The sequence below is a fragment of the Dermochelys coriacea genome, chromosome 5, assembly GCF_009764565.3.
Source record: "Dermochelys coriacea isolate rDerCor1 chromosome 5, rDerCor1.pri.v4, whole genome shotgun sequence".
In the NCBI taxonomy this organism is placed as follows: domain Eukaryota; kingdom Metazoa; phylum Chordata; order Testudines; family Dermochelyidae; genus Dermochelys; species Dermochelys coriacea.
Window position 1 is genome coordinate 19,519,819 of NC_050072.1, and position 21,014 is coordinate 19,540,832.

The 21,014-nt window shown below is 38.7% G+C and overlaps 1 protein-coding gene across 1 annotated transcript in view; it reads right to left on the reverse strand.

The window, feature by feature from the left end:
- Positions 1-14,525: 14,525 nt before the first annotated feature.
- Positions 14,526-21,014, reverse strand: part of TCF4 (transcription factor 4) — a 324,640-nt gene continuing 318,151 nt past the window's right edge. Inside the window, 2 exon segments of the mRNA XM_038402319.2 lie at positions 14,526-18,975; positions 19,505-19,645. Of these exon segments, the coding sequence (XP_038258247.1) occupies positions 19,509-19,645 (137 nt within the window). The 3' untranslated portion in view covers positions 14,526-18,975; positions 19,505-19,508.

Here is a 21,014-nt window from a genome sequence, read left to right on the forward strand (position 1 = left end):
TTTAGCAAGTGCATGGCCATAATCTTGTTAATTGCTTTTGATATTCTGAAGAAATAAAGCATCAGAGCCAATTAAGGTCCCAGTTCAAGAGGCGGGCAAAGAGCGAGTGCGCCGAGGTCCCCATGGGTTCAGGTCTAGCCTCATTTACACTCAGTAATCATGAAATGAAAATAGCATGAGGCCAGGGTACAATCTGCAGATACTCTAAGGCTTGTTAGATCACGTCCCTGTGGGCTCAGTCTCTTACCTTGAATGGGAGTGGAGGGAGCTCAGCACTTGGCAGCAGGGTTGGATCCTTTTGGCCCAGTCATCCATAGATTTTAATTCTGAGTTTCAGGGTTTTGTTGCTACCTTGGTGTCATCTGAATGGATTGGTTGGTATTGCCATAACAAATGCTTCACCATTTAATTCATTCGGTGTACACTTTGTAAAAAAGCCACACTACCCACAGTTTATAAAAGGGCAGCGCAAACAGTCCAAATAATCAAGAAATGTCACTGAAATGTTTCATCTCTCTAAGGTGGAAACTGCCCCTAAACACATTCAGTTTGCATGTTCCAATGCAGCAGTTCTCAAACTGTGGGTCAGGATCCCAAAGTGGGTTGCAACTCCATCTTAATGTGGTTGCCAAGGTTTGCTGTGGCTTAATGTGGTTTGTGGTTTGCTGGGACCCAGGGCCTAAGCTGAAGCCCTAGGGCCTCAGCTCTGGGTGGCAGGGCTCAGGTTACAAGTCTCCCACGTCTGGGGTGAAGCCCTTAGGATTTGGCTCCCCCACCCAGGACAGTGCAGCTCAGGCTTTGGCTTTGCCCCCTTCCCCCACACCTGGGGTGGCAGGGCTCGGGCTTTGGCCCCCTGTCCTGGGGTCATGTAGTAATTTTTGTTGTCAGAAGGGGGTCGCAGTCCAATGAAGTTTGGGAACCCCTGTTCTAGTGTAATGGACTCTATTGCAATTGTTCATCAGCCCTGCTTACTATTAAACACCTGACATTCTTTACATTATAGCATTTGCACCATGTTCCAATAGGCTCAACATTTCAAAGAGCAGCAAAAAACTGGCAAAACATGAAGGCAGCCACATTCGAATTTGTGGTTCTTGGCTTCACCACATGAAACAACAGACAAGGTGGTATTATGCAGTTTAGGATCAACAGCTTGCAGGCTGGAATGCAGAAGGGGAAAAAAAGCGTATTTGTAAAAATTCTATGGATTAGTCAGTCTATTAAGCTTTTCTCTGTGTTTAGCTTGCCCTAGATAGCAAATGCTTAGCCTAACCCACTAGCAATTTGATCGATTCTCTTTAGAAAATGCATCGCCAGTTAAAGGTAGCACAAGCTATCTGCTTAGTGTTTATCACCATCTTTCTCTTCATATATAGGGAGGGCAGGGCATTTATCAGGAATCCTTCTAATGACTCAATGTTTGGACAAAGTTAAAACAACAAACAGCAAAGTAGTTCTGGCCTACATCAGATGGTTTAATCCTCTTTAGACTTCTTTGAATCTCAGGCTTACAGTTATTTAGCACATTTCCATAAGTATCTGAATGCTCTCAAACACATCTGTAGCAAGGTTGTGTTATGAAAGTGTTCATGCTGTGCTTATCTTTGAGACATGGGTCCATTTTGGCCAGGGTTCTTGTAACAAGTAGGACCAAATTTAATTGGTGATTTCCACTTTCTGAGTACTACATTTCCTGTTAGTGGCAAGGAAGATTTAACAGTGGGTTTCTTCCATGCATATAATACTTTATAATACCTGTTTACTTCTTTTTACAGAAAGAACAAATAATATGGACATGGCAGCTACTGTCACTGTAAAGGATGCAAAGAGAGAAGAATTCGTGGCCACTGAATACATTAATATAATCCTCCAAATTATTTGTAACTATAAACTATAATAGATATACCACTTTGCAATAAGCTTATATACATACTGTGACAGGGTCGGGCCAGATGGCTACAGAAGAGTAATAGAAAGCAGATATATTAGCCCCAGTTTAAGTAGGTCCCTTTTCCCTGGGTAAGGTAACAGGGAAGGTTCCAGAACAATCAGGAACCTTCTGGAGAAAATTAAGACAGACAGGCTGATTAGAACACCTGCAGCCAATTAAGAAGCTGCTAGACTCAATTAAGGCAGGCTAATCAGGGCACCTGGGTTTAAAAAGGAGCTCACTTCAGTTTGGGGTGTGTGTGTAAGGAGCTGGGAGCAAGAGGCGCTAGGAGCTGAGAGTAAAAACACATACCGTTAGAGGACTGAGGAGTACAAGCATTATCAGACAACAGGAGGAAGGTCCTATGGTGAGGATAAAGAAGGTGTTGGGAGGAGGCCACGGGGAAGTAGCCCAGGGAGTTGTAGCTGTTGCACAGCTGTTCCAAGAGGCACTCTAGACAGCTGCATTCCACAGGGCCCTGAGCTGTAACTCGGAGTAGAGGGAGGGCCCGGGTTCCCCCCAAACCTTCCAACTCCTGGTCAGACACAGGAGGAGCTGACCTGGACTGTGGGTTCACGAGGGCTACCATGAAGCTCCAAGGTGAGCAAATCCGCCAGTAAGCGCAAGACCCACCAAGGTAGAGGAGGAACTTTGTCACAATACAGTACACACTAAAGCCAGTGTAGAGTAATAGTAATCATAGTCCATACAACTTTCCATGCATCAATCACAAAGTTTTTTGCAAAAGAGGGTGAGTATTTCCCCCATTTTGCAGATGAGGAAAGTGTGACACAAAGAGGCAAAAAGTGTCTTGCCCATGGTTATACCATCTGTCAGCGGCAGAGCTGGGAATGGACACCCAGGTCTCCTGCCCCTGGACTACACAGCCTCTCAGTAAAGCAGTGATATGCAATTTTGAAGAGTTGGGGGGGTGTGATTTTGGTACTTAATGGAATCATAGAGTCATCAATGAACCATGTACATTATCATATAGAGAGACATTTTATGCACTGTACAGTGTAGTCCTAATGGTTGCTGGAAACTAGCTGAAGCAGTCAAAGCCAAGATGTTCTTAGTCCAGGAATTCTTTTGCAAGTCAGCTTTTAAAAAAGCCAGCCTCCTTTAGCTCTCTATTCTACTCTGTCAAAGGCCCATTATATAGTATAACCCTCTGGGATGGACTGTGACAATAAGCCAAAACTTCTGCCATGCCGTCACCTAAAGGCCAAATGTGGGCTACTGCACACACTCCGAGTAGGGGCCTGATCATACCCACTGAAGCCAATGGAATGATTGCCATTGACTTCAATGGGCTTGGGCTCAGGCCCTACCTGGGTGGTACACAGGAGATTTTCTCAGACACTAAGAATACAGAATCTTCCCCCCCACTCCCATGTCCTCAAAGTCTCCATAATGGTAGCCTCAAGTCTTCTGTACCTTACCCTACCCTATTCTAAAAGCAGTATGTGTTGCAGGTGAACCCACATAAGTTATGGATCCACTGTGCTTGCCCCTTTCATGGGCCATCCACATCATGCTCTGCAAACATTCCTCCACACTATCATAGATGGAGCCTCACAAGGCTTATCTCCAATATATGCAGAGTCCCTCCACACACACACACACACACACACACACACAATGATTTTCCTACATTCTGCCCCCTCTTTTCTCTCCTTCTACCATATAGGTGGACTGTACTGGTCCTGCTGTCTAACAGGCATTGTGCACACATAAGGGATGGGGTGGATTTGCACTTTAGACAGGGCAAAAGTTATGATCAAACCAGAATGATTATTTTTGACCAGTATAAGTATGATCAGTCCTGTACAGAACACAGAGGAAGATACATCCCCCTGCCCTGAAGACCTTATAAGCTAACTAAAAAACACAGTACAATTCAGATGATGAAGAGAGGACAGATGTAATGGAAGGGAGTAGGGTTTCTGTGATAAAGAAAGCATGGCAACACTGTGACATAGAGACCCTTTGGCAAAGGGTCCCTCTCCAACCTGACAAAGCAATTACACCAAACACATCTTACAAGATACTTATCCACAATGAGTAACGTATCTACAGAAATCTTACTACTTGTTAGAGATGTATTTATGGGTAATATTTAAGGAATAATGTATTTATATTGAAAGTATGCTTTATGGGCTCAGAGTAAATATTAGTCACCAGGAGATGTGGCCCATTTCGGCAGGAAGCAGTTGTCACCCCACCCATTTTAGTTGGTGATGTAATGAGAGGCTCAGTTGTTTCGCCTTGCTCGATACTTAGGCTTCCAAAGAAAAACCGTCAAAGGCAACTGCAATAAAGGTTAAAAAATGAACTTTTCAACATGTGAGGGGTTTGCCCTGTCTATAACCGATTCAGTATAACACAGGAGAGAGAGTCCCCTGAATCCTTTCACTGAAGAGACATGCAGAGGAGGAAGATGTTGCCATGAAAAATTGAATCCTGGTTCCTGTGAAGTCAGCCCACTCTGCAACCGGCTGTCCTTTGGCAGTGGAAACCCACTTTACTAGCTAGAAAAGGTAACTGTTAATAAGTGTAGATATAGGTTTGGAGTATTTGCATTTCTGCAGAGATACCAGATATCTGTGATAAACAAAACAAGACATCAGCCAGAAATCTGTGCTTTGTTTTCTCACTAATATAGCCTTGGAAGCTCTTTGATGCTGGGTTTATGGGTCTTCCACTGTTCAATAGGTTAAGGTCCAAATCTTTTCCAGATGAAGTCTATAGCAAACCTATAGCAAATCCATTGGCTTTAGTGGAAGAAGATTGAACCTTTAACAGAACAATTCCATACAGAGGCAAGATATTTCTTCAAATGACAATTTCTATGCCAAATAATTTGCAAGGTAAAAATACAACAGAATTTTTCACCCATCCTCCAATGGTGTAATAAGACTTCCTAGTCTTACATACATATTGGTTTATAGTAGGGACATCTGACTACAATCTGATTAACACCAGATTACTACATACTGTTTTTTTAAAAGCTGAAAAAACAATTCATGTTGCAGAGATCCATCTGATCATATAAGCAGGACTGTTCAAATGAATCAGTGACCGCAGAGCAAGTAGGGCAAGAACGGGAATAAATTTGAAATAATTCTTGCTGAAACATGAAAGCATGGACTCTGTTTCTTGGTCTCAGAAATGAAGCAATCTAATGATTACAACCCCTTGGAATTTCTTGCCTCAAGAAATATTTTGAACTTAGCAATTTCCAGTAATACAGCTGAAGAATGGCAGCCCCACTTTGCTCCAGTCATTGATGGTTGGAAATAGCAAGGAGGGAGAGGAACTTTTGGGGTTACTCTCAGAGGGTGTAGCCAGTGGTAACTAGGTGAAATTAAGCAATAGAAATTACCAACTGAATAGCAGGAAACATTATCTAAGTGTGAGATCTGTTATACTGTGCAAAAATTCCCAAAGGAAGAAGAAGCCTCATTGTTTGACTCACTTAACAGGACTGGAGAAAGCCCTGGACACTATAACATGAGAGACAGCCTTGTACTTAACACCATGCTCATGCTATGCCAATAACAGATAAATAATGCAATAGTCATAAGATTGACTAAATTACTGGAATGGATTTTACTAGCTCTAGTTTCTATGATTCTACTATCTCAGCTTAGGTTTGTTCCAAGATACCACATTTTTTAAAAATGTTGTCTCTGATTTTACTAGTCGTCAAGGTTCCTTCCCCACTCTGAACTCTAGGGTACAGATGTGGGGACCTGCATGAAAAACCCCCTAAGCTTATTTTTACCAGCTTAGGTTAAAACTTCCCCAAGGTACAAACTATTTTACCTTTTGTCCCTGGACTTTTTTGCTGCCACCACCAAGCATCTAACAAATATATATAACAGGGAAAGAACCCGCTTGGAAACGTCTGTCCCCCAAAATCCTCCCAAACCCTACACCCCCTTTCCTGGGAAAGGCTTGATAAAAATCCTCACCAATTTGCATAGGTGAACACAGACCCAAACCCTTGGATCTTAAGAACAATGAAAAAGCAATCAGGTTCTTAAAAGAAGAATTTTAATAGAAGAAAAAGTAAAAGAATCACCTCTGTAAAATCAGGATGGTAAATACCTTACAGGATAATCAGATTCAAAACATAGAGAATCCCTCTAGGCAAAACCTTAAGTTACAAAAAGACACAAAACCAGGAATATACATTCCATTCAGCACAGCTTATTTTATCAGCCATTTAAACAAAACAGAATCTAACACCTATCTAGCAGATTATTTACTAAGTTCTAAGACTCCATTCCTTTTCTGTTCCTGGCAAAACAACACACAGACAGAGAGAGCCTTTGTTTCCGCCCCCCCTCCAGCTTTGAAAGTATCTTGTCTCCTCATTGGTCATTGTGGTCAGGTGCCAGCAAGGTTATCCTAGCTTTTTAACCCTTTACAGGTGAAAGGGTTTTTCCTCTGGTCAGGAGGGATTTTAAAGGTACCCTTCCCTTTATATTTATGACACTCGTATACCCAGTAGTCATCCCATACATTACTATGGTAGCTGGGCACCATGTATTCTAAACAGAGATACAGCCAAGTACTCAGATGTAACACTGAATGCAAATTATTGTGGGGCCAGATTAGGAGCACATTGTGCCAGCAACATTTGTGTGCACATGCATTGTGTTTGCACATTCTAAATTTGCACACCCAAATTCCTAACAATGGTAGACAGTATTATAGCATCATACCGCTAACACTTTAACTAGTTTATTTCCCCCAAAACTTTAATTAATTAATTGTTACCACATCCCGTGTAGAGGAAAGATTATCTTTGTTATACAGATTGACAAACAAAAAGGTGAAGTGATGCACCTTCATCCAAACAGCAATTTACTTTCCGGAACAGAGTTGGAAAACAGGATTTCATGGCTTCCAATTCCATGTTCATTTCTGTACACAAGACGTTTTCAACCTTAACTTTTGTTATTTCCTGATCTTTGAGTGCTTCAGCTTTGCAACCTTAACATTCTATTAATACAGGTGTTTTTAATGGAAATTTTCTACTTGTAAAAAGCCAAATGAACAAAAAAAATTTCTTGTATGTTCAGCTATTTCCTAGACAACAGCAGACCAAGCTGTATTTACAATATATGCAGCCAAGAGGCAGAGTTATTGCTCTCATCTCATATACACTTTTCTTTATCATATGGACATGAAGGGCCAAATCCTCAAAGGCCAACCTCTTTCTGAAAGTATCCTCACTAATTACATGGAAAGAGGTAAAACTCTTTGAGAGCCCTACTTTCTTACATGCACCCCCTCATACATGCTCTCAATTGGCTATTGTTAATTTTATCAAGTAATATAATCCAGTGAATTTGAATACAGCTCATTTTTAAACCCTTCTAACATGACCAAATCAAATTTGATTTTTCACTAGACTATTGAAAGAACTATCTTGGGTCTAGATGCAATGTCCCTGCCATATTTCAAGTTTCAAACACTTTCCTCTGAGATGCTAGAGCTTTTGTTTTTTAAAGTCACTTTTTTTTTCTTAGCAGAAATAGTATATTTTTCCCAATCCTTCCATTCTTGAAAATAGTTGAGCTGGTTTCTAAATAAAACTTAAAAAAAAATCCACTACCTGCGAGCATTACAGCTGAAAAAGGAAACCACTGAGAAAGGGCTAAGCAACAGAAAGTGAGCTTTGTCACTTATGCAACCTAGGTGATGCTGTGCATGCTGTCTATAATTTAGCTTTGAAAAATATGTTTATAGGCATAAAACACTGGGCCTGAACTGCTATGCTTTGCATGCCCTCACTTCCACAGACTTCAGCAGCATTTATGGGCAACCAGCCAACACTTAGTGTGCCTTTGCAGAATCTTATTGATGTTTCTGCTGCGGAGTGAAGAACACAAGAAGAGTGAGATCATCTGTGTGGGAACATGAGGGAGCCACACCCTTTGTTCCTCCCTTCCTTGCTCTCTAAATTTTGGACTTAAACTACGCCAGTGGGATCTAATGACTTTCACAGTCCAGGTTAAGGCAAAAACATTGAGGGACAGAATGTCCCATGCTTGTACTATGTTGCCCACTAGTTTCTGCTTAGTACCAGGTTCTGCGATTAGCTTGCCATCCGGCTCAGCTACTGACGGTGGAAGTAACATTTACATCCCTTGAAGGGTCTGTGATTCAGTAAGGTCTGTTTCATAGTAGCAGCCGTGTTAGTCTGTATTCGCAAAAAGAAAAGGAGTACTTGTGGCACCTTAGAGACTAACAAATTTATTAGAGCATAAGCTTTCGTGAGCTACAGCTCACTTCATCTGATGCATTTGGTGGAAAAAACAGAGGGGAGATTTATATACACACACAGAGAACATGAAACAATAGGTTTATCATACACACTGTAAGAAGAGTGATCACTTAAGATAAGCCATCACCAGCAGCGGGGGGGGGGGGGGGAAGGAGGAAAACCTTTCATGGTGACAAGCAAGGTAGGCTAATTCCAGCAGTTTACAAGAATATCTGAGGAACAGTGGGGGGTGGAGTGGGGTGGTCTGTGTTATACTAAATAATATAAAATGACCATGTCTCCTATCCTGCTTGGCAGAGGGAGCTGAGCCCTTGGGTGACTTGGTTTTTGGAGTAACAAGCTGTCACTCAACTTTATAGTCTAACCAGTGTTCATCTGTGGGAACATGCTGACAATTCAGGAAGACTCTGAATGTTTCTTAGCTCCCAGAAACTGACAGAGAAATGTCTGTATTAGGAAGCAGAGTCTGCACTCTTGAATTCTTTTTTATAAATAATTCCCCACCCTGAGAGGGGAGTCTTCATAGTATATATTAGCATATATATGAGCTAGATCTTGGAATCATAAAATAAAATGTCTGAGGCTGCTATAATTACACTTACACCTGTTAACTAAGTTCCAGGATGGTTGTCTTCCAGAGCAATTGCCGAGCGTGCAGGAGGCTTATTGTCTTCTCATCTTGGATGGATCCTCCCTATACTTAATCAATGACTCAACTCATCTTTATATTCCTGATGTCGGCAGCAATAATGTCCATAAAACCTCTGAACTTTGTTCAACTACAGAATAGCCAGCTGTATTGGAGGCTGGGAAGGATTGTCTGTGTGCCTGTTCTAAGCTGAAGAAGGTTATAGCCACTTATTTGGAGACTGAAGTATCTGAAACAGAACACTCTCTTCTTGTCCCGAGAGAGAAATAATGAAAGTCAATTTTCACTGGTAGTTTTTGAACTGCCTAAATCAAACATAGGGCACATCAGTTATCAGAGGTCCTTTTTTTCCCTCTCTCTCTCTCACTGAGCTGGAAATGAATAGTGCAGTGTCTTTCTTCTCAACAAAATGCACTCGGTGATGGACAAATAAATGACTTACAGAGTGGAATTAATCTGCTGAAACATTAAAAAAAGATGCCTTCCTCTCTCTGTTCCAGGACTGCTCTCTCTGAGGGCCCTGGTACTTCATCAACCTGTGCCATGTGGACTCATTTGTGCATGTATGCACACTGTGTACAAAGTGGATATAAAATGCCACCACATCTGAACCCTTCTGCGCAGATGAATGGCAATGGATAAGGAGAGCCCCAGTCTCTCTGGAACAGGTATTGAACGTTAACCAACTTGAACTGACTTAAAATATAGGGAGGCTGGTTTTAAATACATCCACACTGTGCTAGGGATTCCAGCTCTGTACCTTGGAGATTTATGCTTCCAATTCAAGGAGAGTTCATGCTGTTTAATCAATGGTTCTTTTAATGCACTGACAGCAAGAGTATCTAATGATCAGGCCAACTGCATTCCATATCCTAATATAAAATGTAATTATTAAATAAATAAAGGTCCATGTTAAAGGAATTAAGGGCTTGTCTACACTGGAAAATTAATCTGAATTAACTAAAGTGTGAATTTGAAAAGGATTAGTAACTGCATTAAACCTTGTGATTCCATCATTCAAAATTAAAGTGGCCTTAATTCGGTTTATCTTTTTTCACTTCCAATGTGAATTAAACTAAATCAAACTAAAGCTACTTTAATTCTGAATAACAGCATTCACACATGGATTTAATGCAGTTTAACCAGTCTACTTTGAATTCACACCTTTAGTTAATTCGGATTAATTTTTCTGGTTGTATCTGTGTACATAAGCCGTAGTCTAAAACTTTATAGTTTTTCTCACCTATGTAAACAAATTTTGGATCTTCACATCTTTTCCAATTGCACTGGCAGTATATCAAAGGGCCAATTTTCTATTGCCTCATGCCTGGTGTAGTCATCTCATTAATGCAAAATGGATGTAAAATGCTACCAAATCAGAATGGTTGCATTTTACACCAACTTTGCAAAGATGCAAAGGTATGGAGCAACAGAGACTCGGGCCTGCAGTAGCTGACTCTGTATTGCTGTCAGAAAAGGTTTTTGGTCCCCAATTGTTATCACAATAAAGAAAAATTATATCGCAAAATTTTTATGCCCCCTCCCTTTTTTTTTGGTGTGTGTGGGGTTCATCACTCTAGTTTCTGGAAAGATCATTGAAAGAAGTTCACAAAGAAGAGCTCGGTTGGGGATTGACTGTGGGTCATCTTGGGTCACCTAATGGCCACTTGCTGCATGTGAAGGTCTCTTCCATATGGTTTAATTCAGAGGTTCTCAGACTGTGATCTGCAGAGTTCCACTCAGGTGGTCCGTGGATAGTTCCCTCTAAGGTGCGTGCCTGGGCAGCCACACATGTGAGAATGAAGGGCCACCCACCTAATTAGTGGAGACACAGAGGCATGGCTCTACTAATTAGGTGATGGACCCTGGAGAAGACACACATGTAACATGAGATGGTGGCCTTGGGGGGAATGGGGGCAGGTGGGAGGGGGAAGTGGGGTGAGAAGAGGAGGTGGGGGGAGTTTGGGATTGCAGGGCTTGCTGGCCAGAGAAAGTGGCGACTTTCCCCAGCTCCAGGACTGTGGCTGCTGGGGAGAGATGGCCCTCCTTCCCAGGCTCAGCTCAGGGGCTGCTGTGGTGGTGGAGAGAGGGCACATCCATTACATTAGAAAGGTAAGACTACTGATATTAAAATAGGAGTTGTGTGCTTTTATTTGTAGAACAAAAAAAACGTTAATTATTATGAAGGGGGTTTTTTATATAGCGCTTTTATCCAAAGTGTTTTACAATAGTTAGCTAACAGTACATACAACATTTGGAAAGATCATTAAGTGGTCCACTGAGACCCTCAGCAATTTTCAAGTGGTCCGTGAAAAAAACGGTTTGAGAACCACTAGTCTACTTCATCAAGGTAGCATTTGCTTCCTCATCTGATTTTCAGCCCTTGAAGGAGCATTATGTTTCCTTTATACTGCTCTTTACAAATTTACAGTCTTAAAGATACTTGATAGGTTTCAGAGTAGCAGCCGTGTTAGTCTGTATTCGCAAAAAGAAAAGGAGTACTTGTGGCACCTTAGAGACTAACAAATTTATTAGAGCATAAGCTGTAGTGAGCTGTAGCTCACGAAAGCTTATGCTCTAATAAATTTGTTAGTCTCTAAGGTGCCAAAGATACTTGAGTTACTGCATGTATCTATTGGCTACCTATAGAATTACTGCACAATATACGTGTTTCTTCAATCTTCTTTTAAGCATGATGATATCATGCCAACCTCCCTAGAATTGTCATCCTATAGAATGCTGGGGATTTCTTAGTTCATACAATGTTTATACATAGAAAGGAGATCCAAAAATACTCTTCATCCCTTTAACTTTTTCCTTCTGTTTGAAAGGAACTTTAAGTCTCTAGTTTTTCATAAAAAAAAGTCACAAGGCATAATATAAAAGGTCTACTACTGAGAGCCCTCTTTGTAAAAAAGGGTTTTGGTAACTGCTGATTGCCAAAACGTGTAAATCTGGATGCCTTAGAAAACCTAGTAAAGCTCCTAAAAATGTACTAAGGCATCTAGAGAGTGGGAGGCAGTATGGCCTAGTGAGGTTAGCACCTGGCTGGGAGTCAGTAGACCTGGGTTTGGTAAGTCACTTCACGCTCAGTGTTTCGGTTTCCTCATATAACATGAGGATGAAGATATTTATCTCTTGGTAGTGCAGTTTGATTTCTATGGATAAAAGTGTTACATTATAACCAGGAATTGCTAGTGAATAAAAATGATCTCCTGTGATTCCTTATACCTAGGAGTGAAGCCCAATGCCCCCAAGGTACATCTGTCCCAGAAAGCAGTAGATTGTGTGTTCACCAACACAGGTTACAGAGAATTTGTGACCCCCACTTGCCATTCACCATACAGCCTCCTCACTGAACAAAGTACAGTTCAAGGTGACTACTAATTTTGAAATATCTGCATTGCATAACTCCTAGTTATCTATGAGGGCTTCTCTTTCCACAATGATGATCTCATGAAATTATTGCTCATCCGGAGAAGATTTGTATCCACCAGAGACAGACCAAGCCTGAAACTCATCACTAGATGAAATAAGATTGTCCACCACCCTTGACACATTCAGAAACGCAATGCAGAGTCTATCTCCCTGACTTAACTTTCCCAGAATAACCTTCTCACACACAACAGCATCCTCACATCAAACACATTTATCTTTAGTGTGACTCGGTGTTTGTGGTAATAGCTTTTACTGGACCAACTTCTGTTGGTGAAAGAGTCCAGTTTTCGAGTTACACAGAGCTCTTCTTCAGATCACCTGAAGAATGAAGAGAAAGAGTGAGGCTACTGCTGATTCTCAGAAGTGCTGAGCACTCACAAGTTTAACTGAAAGCCAATTAGGTGCAGCACCTTTGCAAATCAGGCTGTATGTTTCTAAGAGGTATGTGCAGTATTGCAGTGGTGGTTCTCTTCTCTCCTTCCCTCTATCTCTGAACTCAAAAGACCTGATTGAATTATAAGGTCTATATTGACTTCTAGAAGGTACTTCTAATCATTTTAAGGTCTGTCAAGGAGAAAGCTTTCTACTTAAAGGGCTAGTGTGCAAATTTAATTAACACAATTATGAAAACCTATTACAATGGATATACTGAAGTTAATGACAAATACCTGAGCACTTTGGCTTGTTTAGTGTTGTGAAATTAAAAAAGACTAAATAGTTGTGGTTCTATTATGTTGTTTTTTAAACATACAATAACATGTGACTCCAAAATGTATGTAAGATTAAAGGTGCTATCATCCAAATTCTTTGGAATTTCCATGACATTTTAAAATATGAACGCTCAAACCAAAGTCCCCACATTTTGTTACAGAGGGCCATTAATGAAATGCTTTTGTAACATTTTCCTTGGGGTGAAAATATTGCAATTGTTACATCACACTAGCAATAATACAGAGAATGATAGTTGAAAAAGATCCCAAATTTATCGACTGCATAGGATAAATAAATCCTACATGCCAAACTGCAATGGAATTTCATGTATATCTTGCATGTTATACAAATGTTGTGTATAACCAGAACCTCTAGCTGCTCCAAAAGATGGTCAATATCCATTCTACAAAAATATCACTTACAGTGCTTTATGCAACAATCATTTTAATCTGTACAACTTTTCCTTTTATAATATGTGATGCAAGTAGTATGTACAAATTGGAAAACTGTGGTACACATTTGAATTGATAAGATCCAACAGGGCCCAACCAGAAATTATTTTTGTAAAAATGTTAATACAATGAAATAGTGATTGTGGTTTACAATATTCAACTTCTAATGATCATTCATCTCAGGTCTTAACTCAGCTCTAAATGCAAAAATGTAGCAGAGAAAGTTCTGCCAAACAGCTGAAATACTGATCTTGTACGGTGAAAACTGACTGGACATGGCAATCTGCAGCATATCAAAGTACTAATACAGTTAATATTTCTTCAAATGCATAGCTTCAGATTTTACAGATTTAATGTATTTTTCCAATGGGTTACTGCTTTAGGAATTTTGCTTTGGTTTTGGTTTCCATGTGTTCCAGTACAATTTTTATGACACTTCCTCCTTGGTGTAACATGCTTAATATTCTTTCAATGGCTGAAATAGTTTAAAGGTGAAATACAGATGTTTTACTTACAGAATAGAATCAGAGCTATATGATAATGAGAGTGAAAATGATCTTACATTTATATAGCACTTTCATCCAAGAGGACCTGGAAGTGCTTTACAAATATTACCAACAGATTTAAAATTACAGTGAAGTGCAGCCATCTATGGGTTGAAATACGGAAATTTACAGTGTAGTGTCACAACACGACAGTTTAGGTCACAAAGAAAGAACGCTGTTTTCTATTAAAATAACAGGGAGCTCTACGTAAGCAAATTGAAATGATCCAAAATGGAATTTGGCAAAGACACCTGAGTGAAAGTGAACACCTTTTACTTTTATCAAAACAAAATTCTATGGGAGCTTTAATAATCAGGTGATCCAGACCTCAGTTTTACGTCTCATCTGAAACATAATACCTCCAACACCAAATGGCAGCATAAAGCCATTGGTTTACTCAGAGGGAATAATGTCATCTCGTGATCACCAATACCACTTCCTGCAGCACCTATGGGTATGGATAATGCAAAATGAAATGAAACAAAAGTGTCAGAAACAGTTTATAAAAATGGCACATTTATTGCTACAGAACGGTCATGTACATGACGGCATCGAATAACTACAGATGAGAAACAGGTAATGGCCTACACCAAGCTGTGTATTTTTTTTTGTTTTTTTGTTTTGTTTTTTTATGTTCTTGAAGGAACTCCAGCACACAACCTGTTTGGACACTTCTACAAATCAGAAATACACCAAAAACATGAAAAAATCGAGGCACTCAGCCACACATTGAAAACAAGGTGTAACTGTTTATCTTTTTTTAAAAATCTTTTTCCCTTTTTTTCATTTTTTCCCATTTTTTTGTTGTTTTGTTTTTACTGTTGTAGCTATGTGAACAGTCGCAAAATTTCCCCTGTTGCGACCTACAACTAAAAAAAAAAAAAAGCTACCATACAGTTTCATCTCAGTAACACATGGTAAAATAACATCTTTTAAATAGTAAAATAAAGTAACAAACTTTTACTCAGAATGATTCCAAAAATCTACAAAGAAGAAATATTCAGAATCTGACAATTTTTTCCATAATATTCATGGTATAAAAGGATTGCTCCTGTGAAAAATAAGCCAAATATATTTTTTATTTTTAAATTTAGGGGTTTTTTTCCTACTAGGGTGTACTACAGTCTATTTTATAGCAAAAAGAGCACTAGACAAACGAAGCTTTATAACAAAAAGCCAGGCACTGATACATGGTAAATCTCTGCTGTTTTTTTTTCTTATGTTCACTTAATTGCATCACAAGTAACAAGAATGAAAAAGGCCACAGTTCATATATTTTCACCATTACATAAGTCTATAATACTTGAAATGAGTATGGTCAAACCAGCACTGCACAAATATGAATCAACTTCAAGTCCCATGATAAAGAACATGTCCTTAAAAAACAAACAAAACATAAACAAAACAAAAAGATAGACCCCAAAAGGCCATGGTGCCCCATGTGTTGGAATTAATGATATTCCACCTCCCCCCCTCCCAGTCAACCAGTGGACTAATTTTTATTTTTTGTGCTTGTTTCCGCCGAAATCTCTTCATTCCTGGCAATATACTGTATAGTTCACTTCTTGACACAGATCAGATTCTGCCTGGTGGATACAAAGATGAAACTTTCCTCTCCCTGACTCCCCATCCTCTCCCACCCACCATCCCCACAAAAAATCGGAAGACTGAATCAGTACAAGTTGCATCACTGGTAGGACTGACAGTTGTATAAACGTTAGTGTTCCTTGCAGCTACACAGAAGACAATGGTAAAAAGTTCTAGATGAACAGATTCCCTATTCAGCATAGTCATAAATTACTTGAATGTGGAGGTGGATCATTTATTAAAAAGTTGCTATTTTAGTCAGTGTTTCTTAAAGAGTTTCTAAGCCAGGTTTATTACCATATAATACACAGCCTTCTACAATCTTAGTGTCATCAGCTAAATACCTGTGACAAATCCAGCGTGGGACACTAATTCCTCCCTTGGGATGGGAAATAATGAAAAGAAAAAAAAAATCTAACGCTACGCACTTGCTTGTTCATTTTTTTTTAAATCTCAGACTATCTAGAATCTGAGTGGTATCGAGGCATCCACACAGTTAAACCTAGTGTGGATGAAGGTTTACCTTTCAAAGGCTATTTTATTCCTAAAAGGGAAGTCTGCTATAAAATCACCTTATTGAGTGATACAGTTCACCAAAGCTGGTGGGTAAAAACTGTAACGTCTACTCAACTGGAGTGAGACAAATGTAAAGACAAAAAATACACAGAAAACCCCACTCCAATTTTTGTTAAAACTGTCAATAAAGGCAAACGTTTATTTTTGTTCAGATTTTTTAAGAGTAAACATTAATTTGGTTTTATAATGCATTTTCTGATAATAGTTATTAGAAGCAAAGCTCTTAAAATTCTCCAATAGTCAAAGGGCTATTTTCATTCCCTAAACCTGATGTGTACACATATAGATAAAAGCGAATATGATCTGTTGCGTTATAATTTTCCTGCAAAAATATGGTTTGTTCATTGTTGTTTCACTCTTCATATCATAGACAGTATCAATGCATATGATACTGATAAAGAGAAACCTTGAGGATACCAGCACTCAAAAGCATAGTTATCATTAACAATTAGTGAGATTAATCTTTATCACACCCATTTTCAAATAAACCAGGCCTGTTAAAAGACCAGCATTTTTAAAATAATATTCATTTGTAATTCTGAATTAACCCTTGTGCCTGCTGCTCTATTGTGTATACCTAATGATGTAATCCACCTCCACATTTGAGAAACTTATCAACAAATGAAAGCATTTAAAATTTTCCCACTACCGAACATATTTACAGATTTCAACACGCACACAGCTAATCAAAATGTTTATGGGTATGTAGAAGGTGATCACATGTTAACTATCATATTTGTTCTTTACGTTTTCAGAAACAAACATAAAATTCAGATTCTTGTATCTCACTATTTCATTTAAATGAGACTTTTTTCAACCACACAGATTGTTTTTAAACAAAAAACTGATACAATGTATTAAAACACATAATAACAAGAGTCTACATGTAAAAATATAACTTTTACATACACAATTTCAAAATAATGATACGTTTGCCATTTGTTGCATAAAATTTACAAATGTATTTTTCATTACTATATAACTGGCAAAACAGGAGAACAGATGGAACATTTAGACCATTTTGATGGATTTATGGCATTTACTCAGTGCTGATAGGTGGAAAATCTACTTGAACAGGGAGATTTTATTTAAAATACATGCCAGGATTGTGTGGCTGTAAAAATAGAAACTAGAATTAGAGACAAAAAGATGCTGACAAATATTTAACTAGGAGCACTATCTGTTAATTGTACTGTACACCAAAGTCAATCATTATAAGATTCACTATGGAAGTTGGTTCAGTTGTGCCCAGACTTCAAAGCTAGTTGTCTGATGAGTTGCTGTGCCATAGTTTGATCTATGTTACTATTAAATATGTTAAGTAAAAACTTCATTCATACTGGCCAGAGAAATACTGTACTACCCACCCACCCCCTCCTCAAGAAAGTGCAACTTAATGCTTTAGGACTCATAAGGCTTGTTATAATGTTGCATGATGACTGAATATTGGCATTTTTCAAATGAAGGAGGAGGCAGCAAGTGGTCTACATTTAAGTAATCCACTTGAAAACAAGAAAAGAATGAAAAACGAAAGTCCAATCAAATCTGTCACACTGCTTGCAATTTTCCCAATTGATGGTTTTCCCCCCCAAAAAATCTGACCGTGTATTCAGAAACGCCTCACTGCACACTATTTAGGCTACACACATAGGTAACACTTTAACTGGTTTGTTAAATCACAGCCACTTTGATTATGTAATGTTTCTGATGATATAAACATTGGAAGGCACAGTGGTAACATTGTAGCATTCTAACCTTGTACCTCTGAAAATCCCAAAATAGGGTCAACAAGAGCAACATTACGATTCAGACAAACTCATTTTGCCACGTCTCAGTAATGAAGCCTGTAATATCTACACATGATGCGACTTTAAAGTCCTGTGTTCCTAAAAGACTGGAGAAACAACTCTCTACCTACTTATGATGAGAAGCAACGTCAGGGTCAGCATTTCAGCCTGCACTACCCCTCCAGAGACAGAGTTGGCACTACAGGTTACAATAACAAAAACAGGGGAGTGGGACAGAAATAAGACCAAAAAATCCTTATTTACAGTAAAATCTTTTTAAAAAAGTTAATCAGTACTATTTTTTTACAGGAGCAAAAAAGTCTGAAACAAATGAACAAAAGCTTACCATATTCACTAAATTTTTAATATATATTTATATATATATTTATATATATATATTTGTCATAGGTCTATAAGATCCATCTGTTCCTCCTACCCTAAGGAATGGCTAATGTCATCACTTCAGTTTTCATTAGGACGTTTGCTGGTTTTGTAAATATCTGGGCAGCAAAGCTTCCCTTTTAATATCCAGTAAGTATAAACACTAGCTGTCTAGCACACCAACAAAAACGTTCGTTTTTTTCTTCAGAAGTACACTTTTTCATTATTGCAAGTTTACAATTTTAAATTAAATATTTTTTTTCAGACTTACAAATTAATTATATTTTTTTTCCAAAAGAAGTTTAGGCACAAATGCATTGTCCCACAGTGTGGAGAAGATTGCCATTCAGTCTCTAGGCTGTGCATTTACAGCTCGTAACATACTGCTTTAAACATTCTGAATGATATGTTAAAGAGAGTCATCCCTCAAGTTGCACTTTTTGCTTTTGTTTAATAATCGGGAATGCTGAAATCTCTTGCGTCTGTGATTCTTAACTACTCAGACTTGTCTTATATTACAAAAAAGGGGTTAAGGAGAAGTGTTTATGTGGGATTAAGATAATACAGCTGTTAAGGAAGTGGTCTCTTGTTTAAATGAAGAAATGTGGCAACTTGGACCTGTGAAAGAAGTGAAAAAATAAATCAGTCAAGTATTGTTGAATAGACATAACTTTATCTTCTTTGAATAAATGATTTGAACATTTTCTTGGAAATCTAAATGCAGGTGCAAGATGATTAAATTTAAGTAAATTTTATAAGGAGGGACCTAATTTTATTCCTAGTTGCATATATGCAACGATAAGAACATAAGTATGGCCATATTGGGTCAGACCAAAGGTCCATCTAGCCCATTATCCTTTCTTTCGACAGTGGCCAATGCCAGGTGCCCCAGAGGGAATGAACAGAACAGGTAATCATCACGTGATCCATTCCCTGTCGCCATTCCAAGCTTCTGGAAGAGGCTACGGACACCATCTCTGCCCATCCTTGCTAATAGCCATTGATGTACCTATCCTCCATGAATTTATCTACGTTTTTGAAACTCCCAATCTGCTTCAAAGTCTACAGAATGACTCTGTATTTGGTGTCTTTTGCAGAATTACTTGTGTATTCATTGTGCTTTGGTCACTGCTGAAAATGAACTTGCCTTTTTACATCTGTCCCATATGGTTGGATGCATCTCCCATCCCAGGATGGGGTCCTGCCAAGGAAAGTGGAGGGGGATCTGAAGATACTTTCTCTTCTTCCCTTCTTTTCAGACATGCTGCTTTAGGGTTCAGATTCCTTTCTGTTGAATTGAAGCAAAAGACCATTTCAAATATGTAAGTTTATACCAAAATGATTTGTTCACTGAATTTGTATCTGACACAATTAATTTATCAGTTACTTTCTTATAGATTCCAGTATACTTTAAAAGCTTTAGAGCATGTTTTACAAGTGAACATCCAATTTTCTTTATAACATCAAGTCTTTGTCATTAGAATATTCCTTTCAAGGTATAGAAACGTAAAGGGTGGCAGTTGTAACAGAGGCATGTTCAGCTTGCAGCTCAGTATGTAAGCTTTGCAAATACCTTCCTGTTTATGCAATGGCCAATGGGTTAGCCAAGCTTAATATTACTTAGAAACATCTTGGATCTTTTTAAGCAACTCCAAATTTGAATATTGGGAATATCAGGGATGTATGTCAAAGACTAAACTGCCTTCCTCATTTTCTCAATAAGGTCAGATTTCCAAAAGATAATTTCAAAAATGGAAAATAAGTCTAGAACCACAATGTTGAATTGGAACCCCAGATCCCTGCACTCCCAAACACTGAGTCAGTGAGCTCAGACTCGACCTGAATCATGCAGATAGGATGTATCTCCATAATATGCTGAACTGAAACCTTGAAACTCAGGAACTTAAAGGTACAACACCTGGATTGGATGCCAGAAGTCAGTGTTGTCAGTGTTGTAGGCTTGAGTGCATTTTTAGGATAATCTCTGTATCACCAAGTATTACAGACTGGTACTGTATGTTAGACAGGCCCGGCTAACCTCAAAAGGGTTTGTTTTAACATGACTGAAGAGCTAGAGGAATTGAAGAAGATGTGGTAACATTTTCTGGCGGTTGGTAATTTACAGATTGACTGCCTTGTTTTCTTTTAGGTAACAGGAAGCATTTTTAAATCAGATTTTTCCACATGGCACATTAGGGTGTTATACTGTACATTTTGTTAGGAATATTTTTCAAGTTTAAAAAAATTGGTAATTTCTCAATTATTTTTGCCTCCTGGTTCTGGGAATCAGATTTTCCTGTATGAATGTATTAGTGTTTAGCTGCAACAGCTTGGGCATAGACAGTGCCAATGGATTAATTTACTCTTGTTTCATTTCATGTACTCTCACACCGCCTTGCAACTCTAATCACAGCCAAAAAAGGGATGGATGAAAAGCAGGCTACCAACATTACACTTTATGTATTCCAAAACCAAGAGTTCTAAATCTAATGGAAAGCAAAACGGAGAGTTTTTCTAAGAACTGGAGATAATGACAAAACTAAAAGAATTATTCTTGCACTATTATACATGCATTTGCGCATAAAAGTCTGTTTTCATCAGTACCTACAACAGCTTACAATGATTCTTGAGAACTAACGGAGCTAAATGCTGCTGGA